Here is a 26,750-nt window from a genome sequence, read left to right on the forward strand (position 1 = left end):
GCTACGGACTTCTAGCTCCGCCCTCTCGTGCTGTCCGAGATAATAAAACGCACGGACTCCGTTTGCACTACACTGTAATTAAAAGTACTCTGATTCACACGTTTATAAATACATTTAAAAAGTATTTATAAGTGCATTATTATGCATAAAATTACACCTTTTGTATGGTTATCTTTTATTATTTTATTTATAAAAATGCATGAAACTTTTCAACAATATTTTTGTGAGTTTTCAATTAATTAACTTTAATGAGAAATAATAATAATCTGAGCCTCTACTTTAACACTAGGGGACAGCCTCAGCAGGATTTCCTCTGTAAACTGTGTCCCTGCAACAGCCAGCCACCATGCTGCACTCTTCCACAAGCACGTAGAGGACATTATATAATCCACTATAGTCTGTGTGGGAGTGTCTGCAGGACTACACACATGCAGACACACACTGACAAGTTTACAGGAGAGTTGGCTCACCGAAACCATTCTTTGTTTTGTTTTCTTTGACTTCTACAAGTTTTTATTATACATGTGCAAAACAGAGATTTCCATTTACTTTAGCCTGACCAGTTATGATGAAATTGTTAATTTAGTAAATAAAGATGCAGTGAAAGCACAAACATTATTCAAAAGTGACTTAACTCAGTTATTATTAGCTGCAACTTAAAGCTTTTTCTCGGTTTTATGCCTCTGAGCCAGTTAGATGTTTGGTGATACGGAGAATGCTCACAGAGAAATACTGTCTTTAGAAGATGCTGTCATTTGACCCACATATACTGATGAACGGTTGCTTTTATAACCTGAAAGATGACTTTTTTTTCTTTTTATTGAAGGAAAAGCAGGTCCAATCTATCATTATGATCAATCCGGGAACAAATACTAATATTCAATGTGTATTACAAGTTTAATACAAGGAAAGAAAACATAATTATATTTTCTCCTTTATTTTAATAGTCATGATAAATGTTTAACCACATTTTTTTCAATTGAATATCAATTATAAGAAGAGTTGTTCCTTTTCTTTGACAATGAAAGTCTCTTTTTTTGAAGTGTCACACCCTTTCTTCATATTTAGCTTCATTCCACAAACCAACTGGACAAAAACAGTGACCTCACTAATCTGGTTCAATGTAATCCCATAATCTGGACCTGACCGCTGTGCACACATTTCCACATAGAGCTCCACCTGTCTGTCTACTGACCACAGAGAGGAGCCACACTGTCACAGACTCATCCACTCCACCACAGCTCCAGCAATTTTGTTTGTAATATATATAAAAAAAAAAAAATAGTTGTTCAGGTACGTCAAAACAGAAATTATCTTTAACATTCAAGCAAATATTGGAATAATACTGTAATCTTGTCTTCTGTCTCATTTCCACGTGTTCATTTTATGTGAAATAAAATTAATTAAAAAATCATGATTAACAGTTGAATTGTCCATAAAGTTGTTGATATTGACCTTTACTGCACTTTTAGCTTTTTTTTCTGAAATTCATATTTTAAAGCTTCTGGAAGTGACTGAGGATTTTTCACACAGAATTCAATCAAAAACTGTAATTTGTTAATAATTACCCACAAAATTTCTGAAATCCAAAACAGCAAAAGTTAGTTTCATTTAATAACTTTGCTTTCCGTAACTGCAAATACAGTATTACACAGTCACAAAGTGGAAATAATCAAAGCAAATTTTAAGTATTTAAATACATTTTTATTCTCTACCTCTTAAATTTTGATGATTTATTTAAGTTACTGTTCCCTTTTTGACACTGCAAGCTAACCTGACAACCTCTGACTGACTACTTTTTTTTTAAATCGAATTATTTTTTTATTCTAAGAAATAGAGCATTTGCTTTTCAAAGCTCATTTTTTTTGTTCTTTTCTCTTTTTTTTTGGTGCATCATTTATTAAAGCTGTCATAACCTGATGCCAGTTATTGTATAAATATATTTAAATTGCAGAAATGTATTGAAAACATGGAAAAAAAAATATATAACTAACATTCTACTCCCATTCACCTTTTTTCTTCATAGTTTTGATCAACTAGGTCTTTTATAACATTTTTTACTTGTTTTTTTTAATAAATAACATTTTAAATACTACATTATTGTATCGTTCTGTGTATGAAATATGAATGAAAGTTTGTTTGAAAGATAAGTGGAATTGAAGGATTTTGCTGTCATCGTCCTCTGAGGTTTAAAGACTCGTCTTTCTCCTGGTCTTTCATTTCTTTTGGACTGAGACAGATGGAACACAAAAGGCCTCGTCTCCCGCTGCTGCCAGCCGCAACTCAAATAAACAATTTTGCACCCAATAAAGCCTCTCATCCGGAGGTTCAAAAATGATATTTTCTGGCAATTTTCATCTCCTGTTTTGTTGATTGTGATGCTCAAATGTTATCAAAGCAAGTTATTTGCTTGGCCCCCTTTTACCAAATTGTATTTTTTATGCACTCTTTTTTCAGGTCAGTCTTTCATTTCGCAGCTGAAATGATAATGACCCGACCTCTTATTTTCTGTGATTGTGAAGATGAATAGGTTTAGTTTAATAGTTCCATCTGTTTACCCATTTCTTTAAAATGAGATCGAAGGTAAGAACAATGAATCATAGATATTTTACTTTTTTATTAATTATCAAGGTTTTATTCAGTAGATGTGGGTCTGCTTACAATTACGTCCTGAGTGTCGTGATGATGCGTTTGCGGATGTATGTCTATATAAAATACATCACCTTTTATTGCTGACCTACTTTCTTACCCATGATTTTGCTCCTGGCTCTTTCAGGTGTTGGACAAGTTCATGTCTCGTCTGATTCAGAACCGGGTGATGTCTCACAAGGACCTGCGGAGCCTCGGCAAATACCAGATCATTCTGGCCAGAGACCAGTTCCGCAAGAACCCGCCTACACACATCAAGGCATGGACTCTGGAATCTATTAGTATAGATCTCTACATAATCTTTTATAGAAAACCTTACACATGCTCAGACCCATCAGGGGTTAAATACATCGACTGTATTTGAGATTTAGATTGAGTGAGTGTGACGTCACTTCAGCCGCGATCAAATGAAGTAGATTTTGTCGCCATTTTTTCACATTCCGGATGTCAAAAATTTAGAACCAGAAATTGTCAGTAAAAAGTGATTGATCCAAGTCAAAATTTCTATGGCAACCAGTCTCGCCAATAAGGAGTTGACTTGTTGGAACTCCTCATCTCTACCACTTGAAAGCGGTCTATCTGTCAATTAAACCCTTCATTCAACGTGGAGGCATCTGATTGGTCAGTTTATAACCTGAAAAATGTAAAAATATCATGAAAACAAATTAGGATTAGTAAGAACATGTTAAAAAAGGTAGTAGAACAAGAATGGTTATTCTGACAAATAGAATGACTGAGTAATAGCTGTTTATTTCTTAATTGAAATCTATGGGATTTTGGCTTCTTGAAGCCAGTGGGCACTTCCTGTTTGGATGCTACGGGGGAGGAGTCACTCAGTCCATCTTTCATATGCAGTCAATGGTTGTATATCAGGGATTAGATATGATTTTTAGATCCAAACAGAAATAAATTTGACATCTTAAATTATACTGAAAACTAAATAAGAGCATTTTCAATTTTTTATGTGTTGTATTTTTAGTTTTTTATTCACAGCTAGCCCAGCTTCAATAGATATTAACTTTTTAAATATTACACATTTTACGATTTATGTTTTAAAACCTTTGTTGGAAAGACTAAAATCAACTTTTGAAAATATTTCAAATTGTCATTTAAAAAAATGTTGTTACATTTTTCTTTAAGAACTGTAACTATTAAGATATTTAACCCCCAGATTTGGTCAATTGGTTGAAATGTTTCAAATGACTATAAACAACCTCGTCTTTTTTTTCTTTTACGTTTTTTTTAAGTGCAACACGCTAAAAAATGCTAGAAATCTCACGCAGTAAATCTGCTTATGTTGTTCAAATTAGTTTTCCTTTACAATATTTTGCGACATAGATTCTAAACTTTCAAAAGCATGTCTAAAAATTAAGAGTTATAGAATTCAGGCTGATAAATGAATCTTTTCAACAATAGAATCATTAATTTATTTGATATTACATCAAATGCATTAATATCAACTACAATTTGAGCAAACAATCAAAGAAAATTATATATTTTATTTTAAAAAGTCTCTCCCATTTTTTGTAGTAGTAGTATTTTCCAAAGAGAAGACAAGCAGGAACTGTTGCTCTTACAAACAAAAGTGAACTTTTTCCTTAGCATTGTGGAACTCCAGTGTTTCTTTTATTGATATTGTCACATAAATAAGTGATGGGGTTTCTTCTGTGGCGTGTTTCGGTTCACCTGCAGGTTCCTCAGCAGGGGATGCTGGAGGGGGACTTTGCCCTCTGCATCAGTCTGTATCATGGTTATGAGCTGCTGATGCAGATGGGCCTCAGATCACTCTTCTTCTACGTACAGGGAATCATGGACGGATCCAGAGGTCAGTCCCTTATCTTTACCGTGCCATGCACTTTGTTATCTAAAGAACAGTTGAGTTCAGTGACAATAACATTGATTCTCCATGTCTCACTCATGTGAACAGTTTGGCTTCACTTCAGCAGCGAATGTTTTAGATTTCCTCCACTGTGGGTTCATTTGCTGTCAAATATGTTTCATGCATACATATAAATGTGTTTTAATTGTCTCCATGTGTTATTCAGAGATGTCCAGGACCAAGAACGAGCTCCAGCGGACCCCAACATTCATGGATCTTTACCATGAGATGGAGGCAATGTTTGTGAAGCCATCTGCAGGTGCGGCAGTTTCTTCATCACCAAATCGATTAAATATTTCTGATCTACGGTGGCCCTGAAGTCCAAATCCCAACAAGATGGAAAAACATTTAAGCTATGTCCGAACTCCCCCCCTACTCACCATATATAGCGTTCGCCATTTTCTAGTGCTGTCCGAGTATACTGATTCCAAAATCGAGTGCACTAGAAATTTCCCAGAAGTCTTTGCGAAAAACTAGCGTGCATTAATGCTCTCTAGATTAGCGAATATAGACCACAATGCATTGCTGTTGAACAATTAAGAACAAAAAACATGTTTAAATGTAATTTTTGAATAAACCATCCACATTTTCACCATCAGAAAACAGTGGAGTCATAAATAAAAGTCGTGAAATGTTCGTATTGTTTCGATTTAGACTGTGTAAAATCAGTGAAGTCATATCCAATGTTTAGAAAAATGAAAGAAAAGTAGTGAACATCGTGTCCGAATTGCCTTTACAATCCAGAGCACTGTGTAGTCCCCAACTCTTTAGTTTTTTAGTAGTCAGAGATTAGGGGGGGAATTCGGACACAACCTTAAAGATCACGACAACATTAAAAAAAAGTAAAACAGTATCATGTTTTAGAGAGCAAAACTAACTTAAAAAAAACTTGTTTAAAAAAGCATTTAGGAAAACAAAGGTAATTTCCAGAAACAAATGTGAGAAAAACGCTTGACATCCCTGTTAAAATGATGGACTGACATCATCCTCCAATCAGCGATGCCCCATAGTACCTGCCTTTTCCAGTTTCTCATAGTTTTTCTAACATTTCATCTTGATTTCTGTAAATTACTTTTGCTTTATGAAATGTTTTTTTTCTTTCTCACAGAAACCAGGAAAAAAAAGTTTTTGCTTTGAGTGATTTGTTGATGTGATTTGATTTCCTCATTATCAACTTTATTTATAAAGCACTGAAACACAATTTAAAATTGAACAAAACCCTGTACATTAAAACCTAAACATAATAAAAAACGCATTTAATAAATAAGTGAAGAAAAAGATAAACAAGAGCATGAAAGTAAGAACACGATAAAAGAAAACGTTGAGGGTAAAAACACAACATGATAAAACTTGAATGTAATTCAGAGCAAAATCTCTGTGAGTAAACGCTTGGCTATAAAAATGAGTCTTTTAGATTTGTACTTCAGGGCCACCGTAGAGATTCATGCAGTTTATTTATTTATTGATATTCTCCTCTTCACTTCTTATCTTTAACAACTTGTAAATTAAAAAAAAATCCAGTGCATAAAGGCTTTAAGAAAATTAAAAATTTTGCTTTTGTGTTATTATTTTTTTAGGAAACAATTTTCTTTTTGAATTTTAATTTTTTGTTGTTAGCTTGGATGCATTTTTAGTATTTTCTCAAAACTGACCAACAATAATAATAAAAAAAATCTCAAAACAGTTATAAGCTCATACATGTTCCCTATGCATTTGGAGTTAAATATCAACAAAAATGTTGTTGTTTTTTTTTTAGTTGAAGTCCCTTTTGTTGTCACACACCTGAGTTTGTAAAAGCCAGTTTTTCCTCATTTTGGGCATTTGGAGAGGAATGTGGGTCCAGCCCAATCCAACCCTTGAACCTGGGTGTCAAAAGGGTGGTGTGGGCCGACTGGATTCCCACGCTCAGGATGCACACGCCCACAAAAAGAGATAATTTTTGTTCGACAGAGAACCATTTTCCTGTGTGTCTAACATCTTCTCATCTGACTATTTCCAGGTCCAGATGAACCATTTGTTTACAGTCACCCCAAGCTGAAGAAGCTGGAGGAGGTGGTGCTGCAGCACTTTAGAGTGTGGGCTGAAAGCGCTTCAGACAATCATGGTGAATACCTGAATATAGCAGCCTTATGCTGTGACTCATCCATTGAGTGATTATTGTAGCTTCCAGCTGAAATCCATCACTCTAGGAACTACATTAGAGATGGCTTCTAACTTCAATGTGTGCTACAAACAGACGTTTTATTTTGAAATTATAATGACAAAAATATGGCCAAATTCTTTAGAATATTTAGTATTTGGCAAAAACAACAACCAATCCCCCATGTGTGGAAACAAGGCTCTTTTGTGCTTCAGTGTGTGGGATTTAAGCTCATTGTTTTCCGAGGAAGCTTTTAATCTGTTATTTTCTTTTCCTCCTTGTTCCTGTGGCTGTTTAGACCCTCAGGGAGTCAGCACACGCGTGATGATTTTTTCCTCGTTTCGGGAGAGCGTGCAAGAGATCGCCGCCATGCTAAACCGCCACTCGCCGCTGATCAGGGTCATGACATTTATGGGCCAGGCTTCTGCCGGAAAAGGGGTCAAAGGATTTACCCAGAAGGAGCAGCTGGAGGTAAAAGTTCATTTTGGAAAATGTGATTGTAAATGGAGAATAGAAATACTTTAACAATAAAAGTCTTTTTGGACGAAGAAAGCCCTCTGTGTTCACTGAGAGGGCTGACATTACACAAATACATTATAAAAAATAGTTGCAAAGCTAAAAAAATAAAAAAATGAATTAAAAATATAGTTTTTTGGGGGGGAAAATAATTTCTTAAACTTATTTTTGAGGGCTTTTTTAGGTGGAAAAGTACCTTTTTAAGCTTTATTTTTTAACTTTTTAAACTATAATGCCGAAATCTCTCTCTGCTTTGATGTATTTCTCTTACTTAAAGGGTAACCAAACCCTAAATTTACTTTTTTTTTGGCTTCTTACCTCTATAAAAGGGGCTTTAAAAGTGCTGTCTGTTAGTCATTCCCAAAGTTTTGACAAATGAAAATAAACTTGTTTAATTCTTTAAAATATAGTCAAAAATGGTCTGTGTGCTGCCCCCTACAGGTTGAATCCATGTATTACATTTGAATTTTGTGACGGTCACGATGCAAGTCTCACGTCATGATCTGCAGCTCCAATAATGATATCAATCCTGTTCCCTAACCCCACTCCTCCAACTGGATTTTCAGATTTCGCCTGTGGGTGGAGTCAGCCTCCAACTTCCCTGTTTAGTTGCCCTTTAAACTCTGATTTTATGTGGTTTTCTTTTGTGGTTTCGACAAGGTGGTGCAACGTTTTCGTCAGGGAGGCTTCAACACGCTGGTGTCCACCTGTGTGGGAGAAGAGGGGCTCGACATCGGCGAGGTGGACCTCATCGTTTGCTTCGACGCACAGAAGAACCCCATCCGCCTGGTGCAGCGGATGGGACGCACCGGACGAAAGCGGCAGGGACGCATCGTCGTCATTTTAGCCGAAGGACGGGAGGAGAGAGTGAGTGTCCGTAGACCCATAAAAGTCCTCACCAAACTTTACAAAAATTGTTTTTTTCTCTCCCTCAGACCTACAATCAGAGCCAGAGCAACAAGCGCAGTGTGTACAAGTCCATCACTGGGAACAAAAACGGCTTCCACATGTACCCCAACAGTCCCCGCATGCTGCCTGAGGGCGTGAACCCCAGCCTCCACAAGATGTACATCACCTGTGGCCAGTTTGACCATAGAGAGAACAGCAGGAGGTCAGGAAGAGGTCGAAGGTCCTACGCTGAAGGACGACAGTCACTCATCCACCCTCAGAGTCTGAGTGAGCAATTATTTCATTTCTATACACAATTTTTAGACCTTCACCCCTTTTATTCAATTATTATTATTGTATTGAAGTTCAACACAGCAGGGCGGCCTCTGATGGCTTTCTGAGCAGCGCAGAGTATTCCGAGTGGGAAAGCACCATGAAGCTGGGAGAACAGGAAGCTCGGCCCATCCTGAAGGAATCCCACTTTTTGTCAATACCCTCCAATGACCCTCCACCTCAGGTTTCTTTTTAAAAAATATAAATATAGTCATTTATGCAACCAAACACATGAAACACCCTCAAAAGTCGATGTTATCCATTTGTAATCATTTTTGTGTTGCAGGAAAGCACTGCTAAACCTCCGTGTAGAGAGCTGTCTCTATGGGAGTGGAGACACTGGCAGCACAAAGCGCTTCCTTCCCATCTGGTCGACCACTCCCTTCGCTGCCAGCACTTCGTCAAGGTGATGGGGCTCATCGATCGCATGAAAGATGAAAACGAGGTGAGCACAGGGACAAGCTTAGAACTTCCTGGTAATACTTTAGATATCACAATCAGAACATTTGTATGTGCTCCTCTACAGGCAGCAGTGACAGAACTATTCCTTAAAAAGTCTGAAAAGTACTGAATTTATGAATCTGGAAATACTATTTTTAAAAAGCCTTAAAAAAGTTTTAAATTTTGATATCTGAGTCAAAAATTGTTTCTCGATTTCAAATTTCTTGTAAAAAATGCAAATTTTCAACCACAAGTAATCAAATAATGTAAATAAACGGTGGGAGAACCAATTATTATTCACCAGTATACTGGTGCAAAACAAATATTCAAATATCAATACAAGACTGGAACAGAGGAGATACTTTGATTTTATAAAGGAAATGTTTTTCCATGTGAGCTTTGGGGTTAAAAAAAAAATCTGTATTTCGTGCAGTAAAAGTATTTTGAAATGAAACCTTAAGATGTGTATAACCCATACGCACACACTACTTTAAACATTTTCAAAGATCTTTATCTTTAACGTTACTTGAAAAAGTGTTGACCTTTTTTCTGTGAAACAGTTAACTCTATGAAACCATTCGTATCATATAAGAAACATGTAATTCTGAAACACCTTTGTTATTGGCCTGATCCAAACTTACCTTCAAGTATTTTTTTCTATTATATAAAATCATTCCCAGTGGTCTTATAATAATGAATTTAGAGATTTTATTTTCTAGACAAAATCAAGAAGCCTGTGTCGTTTTTTTAAAGACGCATTTTCTGCAAAGTGGCTGTAGCTCATTAGAAAATTTGCCTCTGAGTTGTGGGCGGGACTGTTGGTGCAGAAGTTAGCCTCAGCTAGTTTCCCATCAGCCATTTGTTTACACTTTCCTGCTAGCTAATAGGACCTCACAAGCCCAAGCTAACATTAGCGTAGCAAAAAATAAATAAAAACAGTGAGAAATATCAGAGTTTTCCAGTTTGCAGTTTTGAACCGAAAATGAAGGCTAGTTCTAAACAAGTGTATACTTTGGGACGGAGTGGAGCGGGGAGACTTTGGCCCAGCTATGGCAGCGTCACAAAACTATTTCAAACTGCGAGTTTTCCTGATCTATCACAACTTGAATAAAGAAAAACATAGAAACTCGGTTTTAATTTTTAATTATTTCATATTATGTCTTCCATAATGAGAAAAATGGTACAAGAACATGTTAAAAACACCAAAAACCTGATTTTCCTGCCTTGTAGTTCATCATCCGTCCACTAGGGGCAGTAGAAGGGCTTTTCCTGCTCATTCCAAAATGGCTTCTTCCGTGAAATCTCAGACACTTTTGGTAGGAAAAGTTTTGCAAATTTTCAAAACCTTATAGTGAGAATAACTAAATTAATGTTATTCAGTTTTTAAATGATTCCTTGCTGTATTGAAAAATGCAGTTTTTGCTTATAATTAATTCTTTATAATAATGATAATAATAATCAATTTTGTTTGAAGCGCATTTCATGATACTCAAGGATGTACATATAATCAAACACAGAAAATATTATAAAATTATTACAGTAAAAATTATTAATAATTTAAAATACTTTAATAATTGAAAATAAAAAAAAATAATTTCATGATTCATAATTTTTAAATTAATATCGTAAAATAAAATAGTATAATACACAAATAAGGTGCTTTTTTCCTTTACAATCATGTCAATATTTTAAACTAAAATTATTGTGAGCAAAACGTAAAAAATCACCTAAAAAAACTATACAACAGTTTAAAAAAAATATTTTTCATTAGTTTAAAAAACATCTTAATTCTGAAAAATAATAATAATAATTAACAGTTCTTTGATGTGGTGGGCCTTACAGGGTTAACTAAAAAAGACAGATTCAGCAAAGTGATGCAAAACAATAAATCACAAAAAGAGGGGTAAAAAAGTAAAATTCTATTAATGTAAAACCGTCCGGTTTACTATTGTGGGAAAATAGATATAAAAACGCTTCCAAACATCTTGCATAAATCCTGCCTACATGGTTTCATAATAGGAAGACAGTAGTGTGCATTTACCCAAAGCAAAGCCAGACTTTCTGAACGCACAAGGCTGAGAGGAGTCAGCTGAGTTGCTTGTGAACATACAACCGCGGTTTGTTTTGAGTTACTAAATATGTCGCTTTGACGTGAAAGGCAAATTCCTTGCATAATAAACAGAGACCAATATGGCATTAGTTTAAAAAAAACAAACAAACATTTATGGGGGGGTGTTTCCGGGCTCAAAATTCCAGTCAACAATATCTGTATTCTCTGAAAAGCTGGGGCTAAAAATACTGCAAGATCTCTATTAAAAAAAATCTTTTTTTAACCTTTGTCTGAACTTGAATCCACTTTTGGGATCAACTTTTTTTTTTTAAGTCTGCTTTCCTGTCTACAGAAAAAAACGCATGGAAGTGGATTAAATTTATAAATAAATAAATAGTTTGAGATCATGTAGTTTATTATTTTTCCATTAAATGTTAAATGTTTTTCTTAAATGAACAAATAAAGCATAAATTGCTTAATTATATATTTATTTTGTTTGTTTACAAGCTTTCTTGATTAGTTTTACCCCAAAAAATGGTCAAATATTTTGTCTTGACATGTTTAATTAGAGGCAAGGGGTCTAACGATGTCACTATTTTTTTTACAATTTCCATTACAAAACGAGTAATTGTATCCCTTCGTTATAAAACGTCCGTCGTCTTGACCTTACTGACTCTCAGCTAACACGGTTTATCTCCAAATATCTGTTTATTTTTTTCAAAAAAGGTAGAAGTCGTCCGTGTGTGTCACCATCTGCTCTTTCAAGAGCATCACAGATAAGAGCCTCTAATTAGTCCCTGTTCCTAAAAGTGGGTCGCCGAGTGGCTCCTGTTACCCCTTTTATTTTCCTGCGCTGCAGATCTTTAGCAAAAAACCATCCCACAAGTAAAAACAACAGGATTACAAGATGAGTTGGCAGCTCAGCCTGTTAATGCTTCCTTCATAAAATTCAGGTCATGAAATAATCAGAAAACAATGCAGCAGTTCTTTTTTATTCCTAATTGCAGACTCAGTTTTTCCTTAAAAATTCTTTTTTTTTTCTAAGCTTACCAAAACAGCAGAACTATTCAAAAGCAGCACAGACGTCACCAAAGGCTTGAAATTTCACACAGAGTGCTCACTTTGTTATAGATTCAGTTTTTTTTTCCATGAGTTTTTCCTGAAGAATAAACGGGTATTTTCCACTTTAACGTTTGTCTAAAAATACTTGATCATTTTCACAAGCTGTTACTATAAAAATCGTTTTTCTGAGCACGAGTGGAGCTATTCTTAGAGGAGTGAAGAAACTGAATGAGAGCTGTGGAGTTACAAAACCGATGACACTTTTAGTAATGTTCACTTTAGTGTTGTAATAGAAACATTCAAAGCAACGTAAAATGATTATTTATATTAGAAAAATGTTTGGTTTTAAGATGGGGTGGGCAAACTGCGACCCGGGGGCCAGATGTGGCCCGTTAAACCATTTAATCTGGCCCGCCACACTGGAATAAATTATATTGATAATCCATATTAATGTTTTAATGTGCCTCCCTTTAGATCACATTGTCAAAGTCCTCCAGATCATTTTATCTCATTGTCATTAATGGCCTGATGTTATCTCGCTCTTATTTCTTTATAATTTTGATAAAATATATTTTTATGGAGTAAAATATTGATAGTTATTTAAGGTTAAATTGATGTATTCTTCGCTTTTCTCCTTCAGAATCGACTGGAATTATCATGTTTACGCTTGAAAACTTACAGAATCTTTAAGATTTTGTGTTTAAGTGTCACCAGTGACCCCTCAGCTGTTAAAGAGTTAAAAACTTTTTCATAAAGTTAGAAAAACTCTAAGTGATTCTGTTTTTCTCTTCTTTTTAAGTCCAGATTCTGGTTAGGAAGCAAATGTTAATGTTAACAGGAAGTGAAACGCCTTTTGTGACGCCCTCACATCTCATTTTTTGGGCTATTTAGGAAGATGATTACTTTAATGTTTGTCAGGCAACTCAATAGGGATTGCTGTGGCAGCGTGCTAGTTAAAAACACTTAAAAAAAATCCTAATTTACAAGTCAGATCTCTGTTGACAAACATTCTTTTAAATTTGGAGGTAATGCACTCCAGTTTTCTGCTTTATTTTTTAGCTGCATTATCTGTTCTTTATTATTTATTATTACTGTTGCTCCAAACATAATCAGAAAAAAAAACATTTGACATATAATCATCCTTTTCAGCGTGGCTACTTTTATTTGATTAGTTTTGGTTCAAGAAGCATCGAGTTTCAATTAAGAGGTTGAAGCTCAATGAAGCACGGTCAACACGTGTTCATCTCTCGGCAGCATCCCTGCCGTGCTCTGCACCCATCCTGACTCTTATTGTTTGGCTACACCTTGCTGTTTTTTTTTTTTTGTAAAAAAATAAGAAATAAATAAATCCAGCTTTCTTTGGCCTTCTTCGTCAGAGATCAGCAGCTAAACTTTATTTCTCAGAAAAGTCTTCCCACACATCGGTCATCTGAATGCCACATCATTGCAGAAGGCTTCATACCAATTTTCTCTGTGTCTCCTCTCAGCTAGGGAACACAGGGCAAGCATACACGCGATTGCATAACAGTTCTGTGAACCGTTACATAAGGCCAGGAAGCTGGAAGTGGGTCAGGCCATGATGACCTAGATGTACATCATGCAGGCCTGAAGAGGAGCCAGAGAAAAACATTTTTAAAAAATCACAAAAAATGTATGAGGGAAAGTAAAGTAACAATTTTTTTTTAAACGAGGTTCCTTTAATTTTTCAGTAATACAGATTCAAGTTTGTCAGGATAATCAGACTGATTTTAAAAGCTGAATTTTTCAGCTTTCAGGCCCAAATTTGTGAAAAGAACATCTGGTGCTTGAATGTTTCCATTCCAGAAAATTCTGGAGTTGGCTTTAAAATGGCATTCAAAAAGGAAATATTTGCCTTTTTCCCATATTATGAAAAAAAATCCTAGTAGTAGATTTTATACCGATGCTCCGTTCTACATTTTTAGTTGATTATTGCTGTAGAGGAGGAGTCTTGCACATTCAAGTTCCTTTCAAAATAAAACACATCCTGTGTTTAATCAGATCCTACAGCTGCACCAGATTTACTTTAATTAAAAATACAAGAAACATGACTTTTGTCTTCCTTCATCCTTTTCTTTACTAGTGAATAAAAACATGACAATTATTTTAAATCAGTACATGTAAATGCAAAAAGATGTAATTATAAACCACTCTGACAGTAGATTAAACCTTTTACAGTTAATTTGATCAGTTAGGCCAATCTGACATGTCAAAATTATAAACTTAAATTGATTGTATGAAATTATTATTCCTTATTTATTCTTTAGTATGTTTTTTAGTTAGTAAAAACTATCACACTTTCAGCAGTTTGTGAAATCTTGGTATCAAAACCTTCAGCTCATTAAGGATATTCCTGCTTGTACTTTTGGTATTCGTACAATTTAAGTTTTTTAAGATTTTACTTAATTAATGCAATTTTTCAGCCCCTTTAAAAATCAAAATGACATTTTTCAAATGTATGCAATTCAGGACATTCATGTTTTTTCTCTTACTTATTTATGTTTTTACGCAATTATTAAAATTTTATGCAAATTTTGCATCATTTTGGTAATTTTTGCAAATTATTTTCACTTAATTCGTTAAATATGTGTGCACTTTGTGCAAATTATGCAAGTTTTGTATCAAAATGTTCAGCATGTTAAGGACATTAATACTACTGAGGTTTTTAAGGCTAATTTTCAGTTTAGCGAATATTTTAGCTACATGCTAATGTTTTTGGCTAATTTGTCACATAATCAGGTTTTTTAGGCAACTATAGAGTTAAGCTAGTATTTTAGCAATGTGCTATTTATTTATTTTTTTTGGCTAGTTTGGTATTTACTGAGGTTTTTTGGGCTAATTCTGAGTTAAGATAGTATTTTCATGTCATTATTCAGCAATTAAAATACATTTATTCCGCATTTTCAGCAACTTCAGCTGCCACATTCAGCTGACAGCATTCACACTAGCATTATCACAGGTAATGCAACTTTTCTAGTTAATTAGTTAAGTTTGAAGTTTTCTTCAAAGCCAAAGAGCCACAATGAAGGAATAAAAGCTGCATGTGGCTCTGGAGCCTCAGGTTGCAGACCGCTGTTGTAGAGCAATGAAATAAGGTGTAGAAAGGAGTTCTCACTCTGCTGCTTTTCTTCATTTAAAGCTTCATTGTTAGTTGATTATTTCAGATCCTGACAGAATCTGATAGTTGCCCAGTTACACATTAAGAGCTCATATTGATCCAAAGAGCATTTAAATCAATCAGATTACTGAAAGTGTCGTTTCACTTGAATAATGAGTGACATTCTGAACATTTTTGGGCCAAAATGATTGACTTAACTGATTTACCTTTTTAGAAACGGGTGATCAAACCCCAACGCCCCATTCTTCCATCCCAGTTATCTAAGCCTTTTGTTTACAGTACCAGCTCGTATCACCCATGGAGAATCTGTGTAAGCAAATGTAAAAACAAACTCAATTCAACCAGTTGCAAAAGCTTGATTTTTGCTCCTGAATAGTATCACAACTCAACAAAGGTGTTACCCAATGCTTATAAAACTGGAGAAAACCGAACAGTTTGGTGCCATAAATAGAATCAGTTTATGTTCTACTCATTCCACTGTATTAATGGTCAGTTTACTGTAATTTTATTTAAGAAAAGTCCCCTCAAGGTGAAGAAGATTTTTTTTAAATGGCAGTTTTACAATCTTTCAGCCACTATTAGTTTATTGACCCTTTAACACCGGAACTCCAGTATTTATGTTCTTTATGTTTCTTTTTTTTAAATATATAATAACTTTTTTATTATTTTTTACTAGCAGTTATTTGATGTCCTTAAAAACAAGTTTGGTTTCAAACCCGAATGAGCGCGTGCCTCTGAGCATGTGCTCAGAATCAATCCATTTAATGCGTAGAAGTGATTAAAACTTCAGGACTGTAAAATAATTGGGCTAATGTGTTCTATTTATTCCCCGCTGAGTCTTGCAGGTGTGTTTTTTTGGGTTTTGGGGCTTTGACTCGCTGCTGAAAATAGAAATGGTTGAATAACAGTGGAAGGGGTGATAAACTGTCAGTGGGTCAGCAGCAAACACCTTGCATTAATTTAACAGAGCATTCTCGTGTGAATTGTTTCTAAGAAGAGCTCATCAGCTCCACTTTGAAGAGAAAATGTTGAGAGAATTCTTTCTTCTTGACCTCGGGTTCACTGAGCATTGTTCACCTGCTGGTCGCAGGTTCGATGGCACCCTGTGGACCCCTGCAGGACGCCACTTTAGATAAATCCCTTCCAGGTCACACATTTGCCCACATGATGGGTGTTTGGTAACAGGTCCTTTTTTTTTACCCAAGTAGAACCCTCAAAATCGTAAAAAAACTAGCATTTTAGGGTTTAACTCAACACTATTGTGCATCGAAAATGTTATTTGAGTGACTAAAAAGCAGGTATTGCAACAACACAGCTTAAAGAGCCACTCCCATCATCTTTTTAGCTCTTTTAAAAGCATTTTAATTATGACTATGCTGTTTTTAGTTTAAAAAACCTGGGATATACACTGTAAAAAGTGAGAGAATGGATCAATTAACATAAAGTTGGGTAATATGTTACATTTAAAAAGATTATTTTTCATTCAAATTACATTTTGTAAGTAAACCATCAACTCAATATTTTATTTGATGAAAAATAATAGTTTTAAATGTAACAAAGTACTTTTGTTAACTTATCCAATGTTTAATTTTTTCAGTGTTGTTTCTGCAGAGAGGCAGTAGTTTATTAAAAATTTGCCATTGAGTTGTGGGTGGGACTGTTGATTAAGAGTAAGCCCACCCTCACTTCCCGTCACCCATGTGGGTCTGCCACGTGAGGGTCTTTTACCCCTCCATCATGACTCTTTTATTGAAGAAGAATAAAAAAAAATGTTTATACATGTTAAAAAGTAACTGTAAAGTAAGAAGTGAGAAAGTAGTAAAGGGGGTAAAAAAGTAAACTAATTCAAACTTATCTACAAACAGTTGAAGGACAGTCTGAATCACAAGTCGAACTACAACATTTTGACTAATTTTTGTAAGCCCTGTCCTGTACTACAAAAAATCAATGGACGTCAATAAGCTCAACCAAAGTTATGGCGAACCGGGTTATAAAGCAGGTTTTCTATTTTCAAAAAAATTAAGTGTGTTTGAAAAATACAGTAGAGGTCACTTGATTAGCTCAGATTTCATTTTGGTTTGTTAGATTTACAATTCTAGCAGAGATGCACCAACAACAGGGAAATGAGATGAGAAAAAATGCCACAAGAACACGTTAAGAACACATTTTTCATTTTAGTGGGTCTTTAAGGACAATTTAAGAAAGATTCTTGGAGTTTTTGTCCTTCCGGTGTGTTTGATTCTTTCCTTTGTTGATGCTTATTTAAAAAAATGCTCCTTTTGTGGGAATAAGGTCTTCTCAGTTCCTGATTAGATTCCAGTGTGAAGATGAACTCTTACATGTTTTCCGAGAGGTCAACCATCATTCTTCCCCATCTTTCTTGTGTTTGCTCAGGGCGAATGTCTATACGAGCAGGAGCTTCTTCCTTACAGAGAAGACACAGAGAAAAGGGGAAAGGCTGCAAAGATCCCCACAAAGAGCACCAACAAGAAACCTAAATCGCCTGGTGTGACTTGGTCTGAGCTGCTTGATATCGGGGATGAGATGGAGGAGATGAGTGTTGATGCGCCACCCACAGATGCTGGGGAAAAACCAGCGCTTGACCCTTCTGATGACTTTCAACGTCCTCCATCGAGAGATTCCGGAGATGACTGTATGATCATAAATGTAGAAACCCTCAGAGATCCTGTTGAGGATTCTCCTAAACTGGTGGCCAACGATGATGATGAGGAGGAGGTGGAGCTTCAGGGGATGTTTTATCTTCCTCTGTGGGAATCTTCTCGGCGGACCGACAAACCAGGGAAAGATGAGACTCTAAAGGTCATCCTGGCTAACGTGGCCGAACTCCTCCGTCGATCTCCTCCTCCACTGGTGGACATTTCCGATGCAGAGTTAATCCCACCTCCTCCTCAGCCTCTTCATCAGCCCTTCTTCGTCAGCTTTAGCTTGGACGTAGACGACGACGACGACGATGAGATGATCTGTGCGACCCAGAAGAAGGCTTTGGCACTTAAGGAGAGCGAGGAAAACCCGGCGGGCGTTTCAGCTGGCAGCCCCACTTGGGACGAAGTTTTTGAGGATGAAGTCGTTGGTGTTGACAACGAGGAGCAGGAGCGGCTAAGAGCAAGAGGAAACGAGGAGGTGGAAAGGAGGAGCAAGGAGGTTGCTGATGGAGCCTCCCAGACGGACGAGAGCATGGAGCTGTTCGAGGACGACGAAGCTTTCCTGCAAATGACGATTCCAGATATCCCCACGCCTCTCAAGGACTCCACAAACAAGACGGCAGCAACGGTTGAATACGATCTACACATGCAGAACACGACAAACTCCTGCAGGACTTCTCCTTTACCTGAAAGCACAAATGACGCAGCTTCCACGGAGCAAAGGACTGACAATAATAAAAGCTTCTCAATGCAAGAAACCCCTAAACCTCTGAAGACCTCAAACCATCTCTTCTCTGTCAACTTTGACCTTGGTTTTTCACTGGAAAGCTCAGAAGATGAAGCGGATGCCCCAGCATCTCCACCACCCAAAAAGCAGGCGTCTCTGCCTGGTGTGTCCGACTCCTCTACTCCTCACAGCGGTTTATCCCGACTGTGCAGTGAGTCCAGATCATCCAAGCCACAGATAACATCAGGCAGAGAAGCTCTCCTGTCTCCTATCACGCCAACAGGGCCGCAGCAGACTCTCCAGTCTGGTAGCCTGAAACGCAGACGACTGAATGTGATCGATTCTCCTCCCAAACCAGGTTTGATTCGGAGTTTTTAAGAAATAGAATGTTGTCTATTTTCTTATCCAATCTGCCCGTCTGTTTGTCTGCTCTCAGAGTGCGACAGTGACAGTGAGGATGACGTCGTGCTTCACAAAAGAAAAATCCAGAACAAGGTCAACCCGTTGTCGTCTCCAGATGCGGTGAGCAACATTTACCTCCATCCGAGCTCCAATCTATTTTCTGCTCCTTTTTCATTTTTATTCAATTTAGTAGAAAACTTTATTGCACAACAAACAGTAGAGGAAAATGATGAACAAATGCTGATGTTGTGGCGCAACTGAGCCCTAAAGTAAGGAAAAAATGATGAAAGGAGCATAAAATCTTCCTCTGTCATCACAAAAGGTACCAGCCGTTGTCATGGCAACCACCTTGCGAAGAGCAAGGAGAGCGATGTCTTAGCAGAGCATATGCAAAACGAATTAAAAGCACGTCTGTGTTTGAAAAAATGTCAAATATTTTGTGTTGCAGTCCAAGATCAGCAGTGATGTCGACTCTCCGCTGGTAGAGAGAAGAAGACGGATCTCTGCTCTCAACACAGTAAGACTTTATAATATCAGCGTATGGATCAGTCAGGATACTCTGAAAGTATTAAAATCCTTTCAACATCTCCAGTTGTTTTAATTCTAAAGAGACTTTCCCTCTTTGTTCCAGTCTGATGTGACAAAAGATGACGCTGCTGCTGATGATGACGACGACTTCCAGAGTGAATCCAGGCTGACCCGCAGACCTGCAGCGCCTGCCGCCTGCAGACGACGAGTCAAACCGGCTAAACATAAGGTCTGTGCAGCAGCGGGCGGCTCATTTCACCAAAACCAGTAATAGATTCATGAGTTCTACAGGGGTGTGGTTAAAAACTGTCATTGTTTAAGCAACAGAAGTCTGGTTTCACAGTAGCCTATAGTACCATGCAAAAACTTTATTTACATTTTTGTTAGTTTATACTAAATTTAATTTAAATATTTCTCAGTACAAAATGATAATAAGGCTATTTTTAAAGAGAAAATGTCACACTTGCGTCCAAATCCAAATCATCTTTTGATCTAACTTTAAAGTGCAGAAGCCAAAAATGGCCCGCCCTACTTTTTTGGGGATTTTTTTCTTGTAATAATGAGATCTACTATCTCGCTATCACGAGAAAATGAAATTTGTTTTGATGTGATATCAAGATAATGAAGAAAATACTGTAGCGTTCCTCTCTCTCTTTCCTGCACAAAAACACTGAGACTTTACCTGTTTTAAGTTTCTTTATTTTTGTGGTTAAAAGCAAAAACAGTGGAGGAAAACTCTCCACAAAAGTTGTTTTTTAGTCATTTTTTTTATTTATTAGTGGATCTATGCCCTACCCTTTATTTCCCCTAAAACCCCAGAACAAACGGGTTGAGTGACAGAACCTTTTTTTTTGTTTTTTTGGTTACCCTTTTATTGTCTGTTATGACCATTTTTATTGTTTTAAATTGTGTTAAAAATAAACTGAAACTAAAATCCCGGGCCGACGAGTATGTCTGCGTGGTTCAGTGAGCTTTGGACATTAGCGGACGCAAACAGCCCAACTCAGTCCGCTTTAATAAACTGCTGTAATTTATCTACAATCTGCAGCAAAACACAATAACATTAATTAATAGTAAATTGATCAGTTCCCCTGGTGTTCGACAGGCAGAGACGCTCATCAACCCAGGGTTCTGTTGGTTCCGTCGGTTCTTTTTTTTTTAGGGTTCTTTCCCCCCCAGACCCCTGAGTGTTTCTGCATGGTGCGTTCACTGACATTCGCAGCAAAACAAAGCAGTTCATCAGTGAAAATGTCAAAAACCAGAAGAATTGATCCATTTATTATTTGTCAATTTGTTAGCATCAACATTTACTCTGACAAACTGAATTAGGCTGAGTGGCTGTTTGGGTCCGCTAATGTCCGGAGCTCAGTGAACGCACCACACAGAGATGCTCATCAACCCTGGGTTCTGTCAATAAACCTGTTTGTTCAGAGGTTTTAGGAAAACAAAAGGAGGAGGACTGTTGAATGAGACGGAATTAAGGCCTTTGTGGAGCGTAAATCCACTAATAAGTCAAAAAATGGACTGGAGTGTTTTCTTCTGCTAATTTTCTGGTTAACCACAAAATAAAGAGACTTAAAACAGATAAAGTCTTGACATCTCAGTGCAGGAAAGTCTTCATCTTGTGATAATGAGATAGTGGATCCCGTTATCACGAGAAAACTATTAAAAAAAGTAGGGGAGGCTGCTTTTGGCTTCCATAAAAAAGCATTCCGAGTACTTCTTTTATTATGATTATGCAATTTTTAGCCAAAATTAATAATAAAAAAACTATGTTTTCTAGGACAGTGTCTGTAGATTGATAGTACTTCAACCCCGCCCCCTTCAGCTCCCCATTACTGAGAGTTCTTTGTTTACATGCTCTCCTGCACTGATTAACAAAGATTTGAATAAAGAAATGCTCAGAAATGCAGCTTAATTTTCTTAAAAAATGTCCTCCATCATGAGAAAAAGTTCACAAGAACAAGTTAAAAACATGATTTTCATTGTAGTGGGTCTTTAAGGTGTTAATGTCATCATAGATTTTCCATGAAAAATCAATTAGTCAGACTCCTTCTTAATTTCTGCCCCCCTGCTGTTTTATGAAGCTGTGCGGTGATAACCACTCAGTGACACCAACACCTTGACATTTTCCCTCGCTTCTGCTAGACACGCGTGTTTATGAAAGGTCGTCAGTTCCTGGATGAAGAGGCCGAGCTGTCTGAGGATGAGGAAGGCATCTCGTCTGATGAAGAGGACGGAGAAGACCTGAATCAGTCTCTCGACGGCTTTGTGGTCGACAACTCACACTACTCCCAGGAGCTAAATGGTAAAATCGCTCGCCGCGCGGCGGGCTCTTCAGACCTTTTTACCGTGGTCGGAGTGTTGCTGGTGAAAAGGCCGCGTCACGCCGTGACATTTACACTTTAGCTCCGCTGTCTGTTCTCTTTTGTGTCAGACTCAGAGATGCAGGGGGTTTATATGAAATCTGTGAGAAGCCCCGCCGTCCAAGGCAAGTTCAAGATGTCCTACAGGAACCAACACAACATGGATATTTTTTCACAAGTGAGCATTTTCTTTTCCATCTAATATTACGTTCAGAAACGGCTTCAACGTGGGTTCTTGAACGCACTTTTAGCATACGATGTTCACACTGGACTGTCACTTCCCTCATATACCTGATTTCTCCTTCATGATCAATTTTCAAACAGTAAAAAGGACGCCATCCATGCGTCACTTCCGTATCAGAGTCCCTGATTGGTCAAAGTTCAACTGGTTTAACTTTCAATGTGCGTTCAGTGGCTGCATGTTTCGTACATAGAGCTCAAAAACTGACTTAAAATGTGCGTAGCGGCCATTGACTATATATTTACTGGAAAGCTCAACCCCTCCCCCTTCCTGTTCCAAAGAGGAAGTACCTGCTGGTTCCAAAAAGGAAAAATCCCATAGACCGTTCTTATTCAGTCATTTTATTTGTCAGAATAGCTACTCTTGCTCCAATACCCTCTTCTCAACATCTTTTTTCTAATCTTAATTTTTTTTAAAGATATTTTTTCTTTGTCGCAATTTAAATTTTAAACTGACCAATCAGATACCTCAGTAAAAGCATGTGGTACATGGTGGCTCTGCCTTGGACTTCAAACAAGTTTACTCATGATTGGTGACAATAGTTCCTCTAAAAACATGACATAGATCACCTTGGACCAATCGCTGTCGACGGGTTTCAAAATGGCGGCAGATGATCAGGAAGCCATTGCGAGGGCAGGACGTGAGGCATTTTTAATGGGTGATTTCAACAAAGTGAATTAATATGTCTATACCCAAAACCTGCATTTACGCATTCACTTTTCTTAGGAAGTGGTCACTTTATCGCGCGTTGCTGAGGGTTGTGTGAGCCATTGACTGTATAGAGGGAACTGGACTGAGCACCTGTGACATCACCCATAGAAAATACTTTACCTCCAGCTCCAATGAACTGAAGCTAATTCAGTTACCATTTTTCCACAATACTGACGTCACAATTTTGGAGCCAAATGACAGTGAATGGTCAAATGCAACGTTTCTATGGCAACTAGTGTCACCAATAAGGAGTGAGTTTGTTTAAAGTCCACACCCCGTCCACTAAAGCAGTTCGGAAGAATAGTCAATTAAACATTTAAGGTGGGGGCCAGCAGGCACCACATGCTTTTACTGAGGCATCTGATTGGTCATTTTCTAACTTGAACAAATTGCGATAAAGAACAAAAAAAATAGGATTAGCAAAATGCTAAAAAAAAAATTTATCAGAGTAAGAATGGTTATCGTGACACATTGAATGACTGAGTTGTTAATTTCTCTATTGAAGGCTCATTGGAACCAGCAAATACTTCCTGTTTGGAATGTGGGGGGGGGGGGTCACTTGTCCAGTTCTCTATGTACAGTCAGTAGTGTGAACATAACTTATAAATCATTCATTTTTATTTTCCAGCTTCCTGAGATGGATGAGACGTATGCAGAGGACAGTTTTGTAGTTGGTAGTGATGTAGAGGAGCCGGACAGCGATGAAGAAGAGGACGAAGGTGTTGAACTGCTGCCCGAGGCTTCATATGTGGGCGGAAGAAGGCAGTATGCCACCAGGCGCCGAGTTTTCCTGCACAAAGCCAAAGCAGCAGCAGCAGGGGTGGAGTCTCCACCGAGGACGACGACGGCGAGAAGCAAACGCAGCCGCGTCATCCGGGTTCAAGATTCCAGCGATGAGGAAGAGCGTGGAGAAACGGGCCTCACTACAGGAGGAAGTGAGGTCCGCTTGCTGGCAAATATACCTCAGAAGGAACCCAGTGTGCAGAAAGACGGATCTTCTGCTTCCTCAACTATAGCATCAAAAGTCTCGTTACTGAGGAACGCACAAAGGAGATCTCCGAGTGAGGAGCAACTAAATCAGAGGTGAAGAAAACATTTTGGTCCCAAATATGAACAACCTGCAACGATCGTTGACTGTTTTTTTTTTGTTTTGTGAAGGCACCAGCAGAGGATTGAAAACCAACATCTTCTCTCTGACGAGCTGGACTTTGTTTCAAAAGTGCCGTTTTCGTCAACAAAACCATCAGAAGTATGAAAACACTCAAAGAAAGCGTCTAGCATCAGGAATCTAGACGTTTATCTTTCATTTTCTGTCCTCCAGCCGCACGCTGCCGCCTCCTCTGAGCCTCAGGCGTCATCCAGCACCGACTCCTCAGCCTCCCCCGGGTCTGTCAGCATCCTGGTGGACAGTCGCTGCATCAGCGGAGCTGTAGAGCTGCTGACCAGCCTGCGACAAAGACACGCCGCCACCGTCCTCGTCTGCTCACTGGACGCCAGCTACTTCATCGTCAGCAACCGCATGGCGGTGGAGAAACTCAGCCAATCCGACCTGGCCGCAATGCAGAACAGAAAGCGTTTGGCTGACCGAGTCAACAGTTTGCAGAGACTGTTCGAGCGGGTGTGTCTTATCGTGGAGAAGGACCGAACCAAAGCAGGTAGACGCTGCTGCTTTCCAGAATCGATTCGATTCACCAAAGTTTTGATTGATTCTAATCCGATATTTTTTTATTCTTTTGATCCACTCAATTTAATTTAATTTTGAGTTAACACATACAGACACACTAGTTTAGAAACACATTAACAATCTATATACGTCAAGCTAGCAGACTTTAGCATCTCTACTTTCACATAATGGCCAAACAAGCAAAGAAAAAATACTCCTAATGACTTTAAAGTGGTTTGGATTTAGTTTTTTTAACTTAAGTCTGATTTTATGAACTCTAGGTGAGGCCTCACGACCTTTCCAGCGCACACGTTACTACGACAGCATGTTGGCGGCGCTGGTCCGAAGCGGAATTCGCTTGCTGTGGAGTGACGGTGCAGAGGAGACGGCCGCTTTGCTAGTGGAGCTGAGCCGGGTCGAACACAGGAAAGGTCACCGCATTGCTGTACCTCTGGAGGTCAAAGGGCAGCGCAGGGAGCAGGCCCTGCAGCTGTACTCAGGCCTGCCTTCAGTCAACTACGCACAAGCGCTTAACCTCAGCCACAACTTCAGGACCATCGCGCAGCTCGTGAACAGGTAAAGATCAGGCGCCTGATTTGGAACGAGAACTTTGTGTCTTACCTGATCTGCATGTTTTTTGCTCCTGCAGTTCAGTGGAGGCCATCCAGAAAGGAGGCTGCATGAGTCGAACTAGAGCAGAGGAGATTTACCGCTTCCTCCGTTACTCCTGTGACTCCTTCCTCATCAAAACATCCAAAGCAGGAAAGAACAGCTGACAGCCTGGAGGAAAGCTGCAAATCTAAATTCTGTTTTCTACCTCATTTGACTTGTTTGCTCTCCAGGAACCATCTCAATCATTACTTTACTGCACTCTCGTATTGCACTCTCAAGACTTTTTTGCACAAGTTGTAAAAACTATATGAAGCGTGAGCTGATTTTTAAGCTTTTTTTTTCTGTTTTCTCCCCAAAAATTACGACAGAGGCCTTTAAACACTCAATTAGGCATGAAAATTTGAGTAACTTATTAATAAAAATGATTAAATTCAAACAGCTGTATCAAAGATATCAGATGTATTTATTAAACCTAATTCTTTTTCTATATATAGATGTCAAATGAATGATCTGTACTAGAAAGGTAATCCAAAGGAAAAAAGCAACAACTTCCTCCAGTGTTTACATTCAGCCTTTACAACTCTAAAGCACAACTTTATTTACACAAGAAAAGTGTCATTCCGAACAAAAGTGTCGTATCAAGTGGACGTGCCATTTTTGGTGCAAAGTATTTTACAGAAGAAAATACAGAACACTGAAGCAACATTAAAGAAAGCAGCCTTTTTTGTCTACAAAGATATCAGTCAAAACCAACATGGTTTGGGGGCAGAAATGTAATTTAAATATGCCTAATTATAATATAAAATAAGCTTCTACATGATAGAATCCCATGTTTGCAGTATGTTTTGTGCAAGCCCTGACCTAGAGTCTCCAGCCAGAACCCACAAATTTAACATAACTATCCTCCAGTGTGTAACAAAGTTATATTCATGGCTTTAAATGTAAATAGAATTCATGTTTTATCTGATAAATTTGTTCAGTACAGTTGACCTATACAGAATGCGAAAGATCTGCAGGTAGATTTGAAATTCAGTTGTAATTACTCCCTCTGCCTCTAGGTGGAGCACAACAGTACAAAACTGGTCCAATGCTGCCCCCTAGTGGAACAATGAACACATTCCAATTCTTTCACTTTTACCCAACACTCCAGTAAAGCTTTAAGATATAGGAAAATATTTTTTATTATTGAAACATCTTCAATAATAAAAAATAGAGAATAAAACTACACAAAAATAGACTGTAGTTCTTTTACCACACAACATACACACATGTACCATAAGGTGCTTTTAGAGACAACTTGAAAATCTATTTCAGATGGTGCTAAACATTTAAAAATTGATATATCACAGAGTCTCAATTATAAAGACGTAGTTTTGCTCTTTCTGAGCAATATAGAACCGTAGACCAGCTTAACCATCCACCACGACCTTTGTTAAACAGTACAACTCTCACTCTTTTTTCATAGTTCATAGAGTTTAGCTATATTCATGGCAGAGATACATTAGACTGTGCAAATGGATTCTGTTAAAGATTTTCTAGACAGCCACCGTTTAGAACACTTGTAACCTGGAAAATAAACCTTAAAAACGGTAAAAAGACTCCCTTTATATCAGAAAAAACAAAATACTTAATGTTGTTTAAACTTCAAGAATACACAATAGATCTGATTGTAAAGCACAAGCATGCCCCAGATTGTAGGTTTTATTTCAGGACGTGAAAATTAGTTTGGGCATGCATGTATTT

The 26,750-nt window shown here is 37.7% G+C and overlaps 1 protein-coding gene across 1 annotated transcript in view; it reads left to right on the forward strand.

The window, feature by feature from the left end:
• Positions 1 to 25,496, forward strand: part of fancm (FA complementation group M) — a 39,396-nt gene extending 13,900 nt beyond the window's left edge. The window contains exons 5-24 of the mRNA XM_024260021.2: positions 2,777 to 2,908; positions 4,342 to 4,474; positions 4,695 to 4,787; positions 6,528 to 6,632; positions 6,967 to 7,139; positions 7,845 to 8,051; positions 8,120 to 8,360; positions 8,438 to 8,589; positions 8,692 to 8,850; positions 17,489 to 18,842; positions 18,921 to 19,006; positions 19,335 to 19,403; positions 19,518 to 19,643; positions 21,563 to 21,722; positions 21,852 to 21,958; positions 23,361 to 23,815; positions 23,891 to 23,981; positions 24,054 to 24,387; positions 24,677 to 24,971; positions 25,045 to 25,496. Coding sequence (XP_024115789.1) covers positions 2,777 to 2,908; positions 4,342 to 4,474; positions 4,695 to 4,787; positions 6,528 to 6,632; positions 6,967 to 7,139; positions 7,845 to 8,051; positions 8,120 to 8,360; positions 8,438 to 8,589; positions 8,692 to 8,850; positions 17,489 to 18,842; positions 18,921 to 19,006; positions 19,335 to 19,403; positions 19,518 to 19,643; positions 21,563 to 21,722; positions 21,852 to 21,958; positions 23,361 to 23,815; positions 23,891 to 23,981; positions 24,054 to 24,387; positions 24,677 to 24,971; positions 25,045 to 25,171 — 4,599 coding nt within the window. The 3' untranslated portion in view covers positions 25,172 to 25,496. The remainder of the gene's footprint in view (positions 1 to 2,776; positions 2,909 to 4,341; positions 4,475 to 4,694; positions 4,788 to 6,527; positions 6,633 to 6,966; positions 7,140 to 7,844; positions 8,052 to 8,119; positions 8,361 to 8,437; positions 8,590 to 8,691; positions 8,851 to 17,488; positions 18,843 to 18,920; positions 19,007 to 19,334; positions 19,404 to 19,517; positions 19,644 to 21,562; positions 21,723 to 21,851; positions 21,959 to 23,360; positions 23,816 to 23,890; positions 23,982 to 24,053; positions 24,388 to 24,676; positions 24,972 to 25,044) is intronic.
• The last annotated feature ends 1,254 nt before the right edge of the window (positions 25,497 to 26,750 follow it).

Source organism: Oryzias melastigma, linkage group LG22 (assembly GCF_002922805.2).
Source record: "Oryzias melastigma strain HK-1 linkage group LG22, ASM292280v2, whole genome shotgun sequence".
In the NCBI taxonomy this organism is placed as follows: Eukaryota; Metazoa; Chordata; class Actinopteri; order Beloniformes; family Adrianichthyidae; genus Oryzias; species Oryzias melastigma.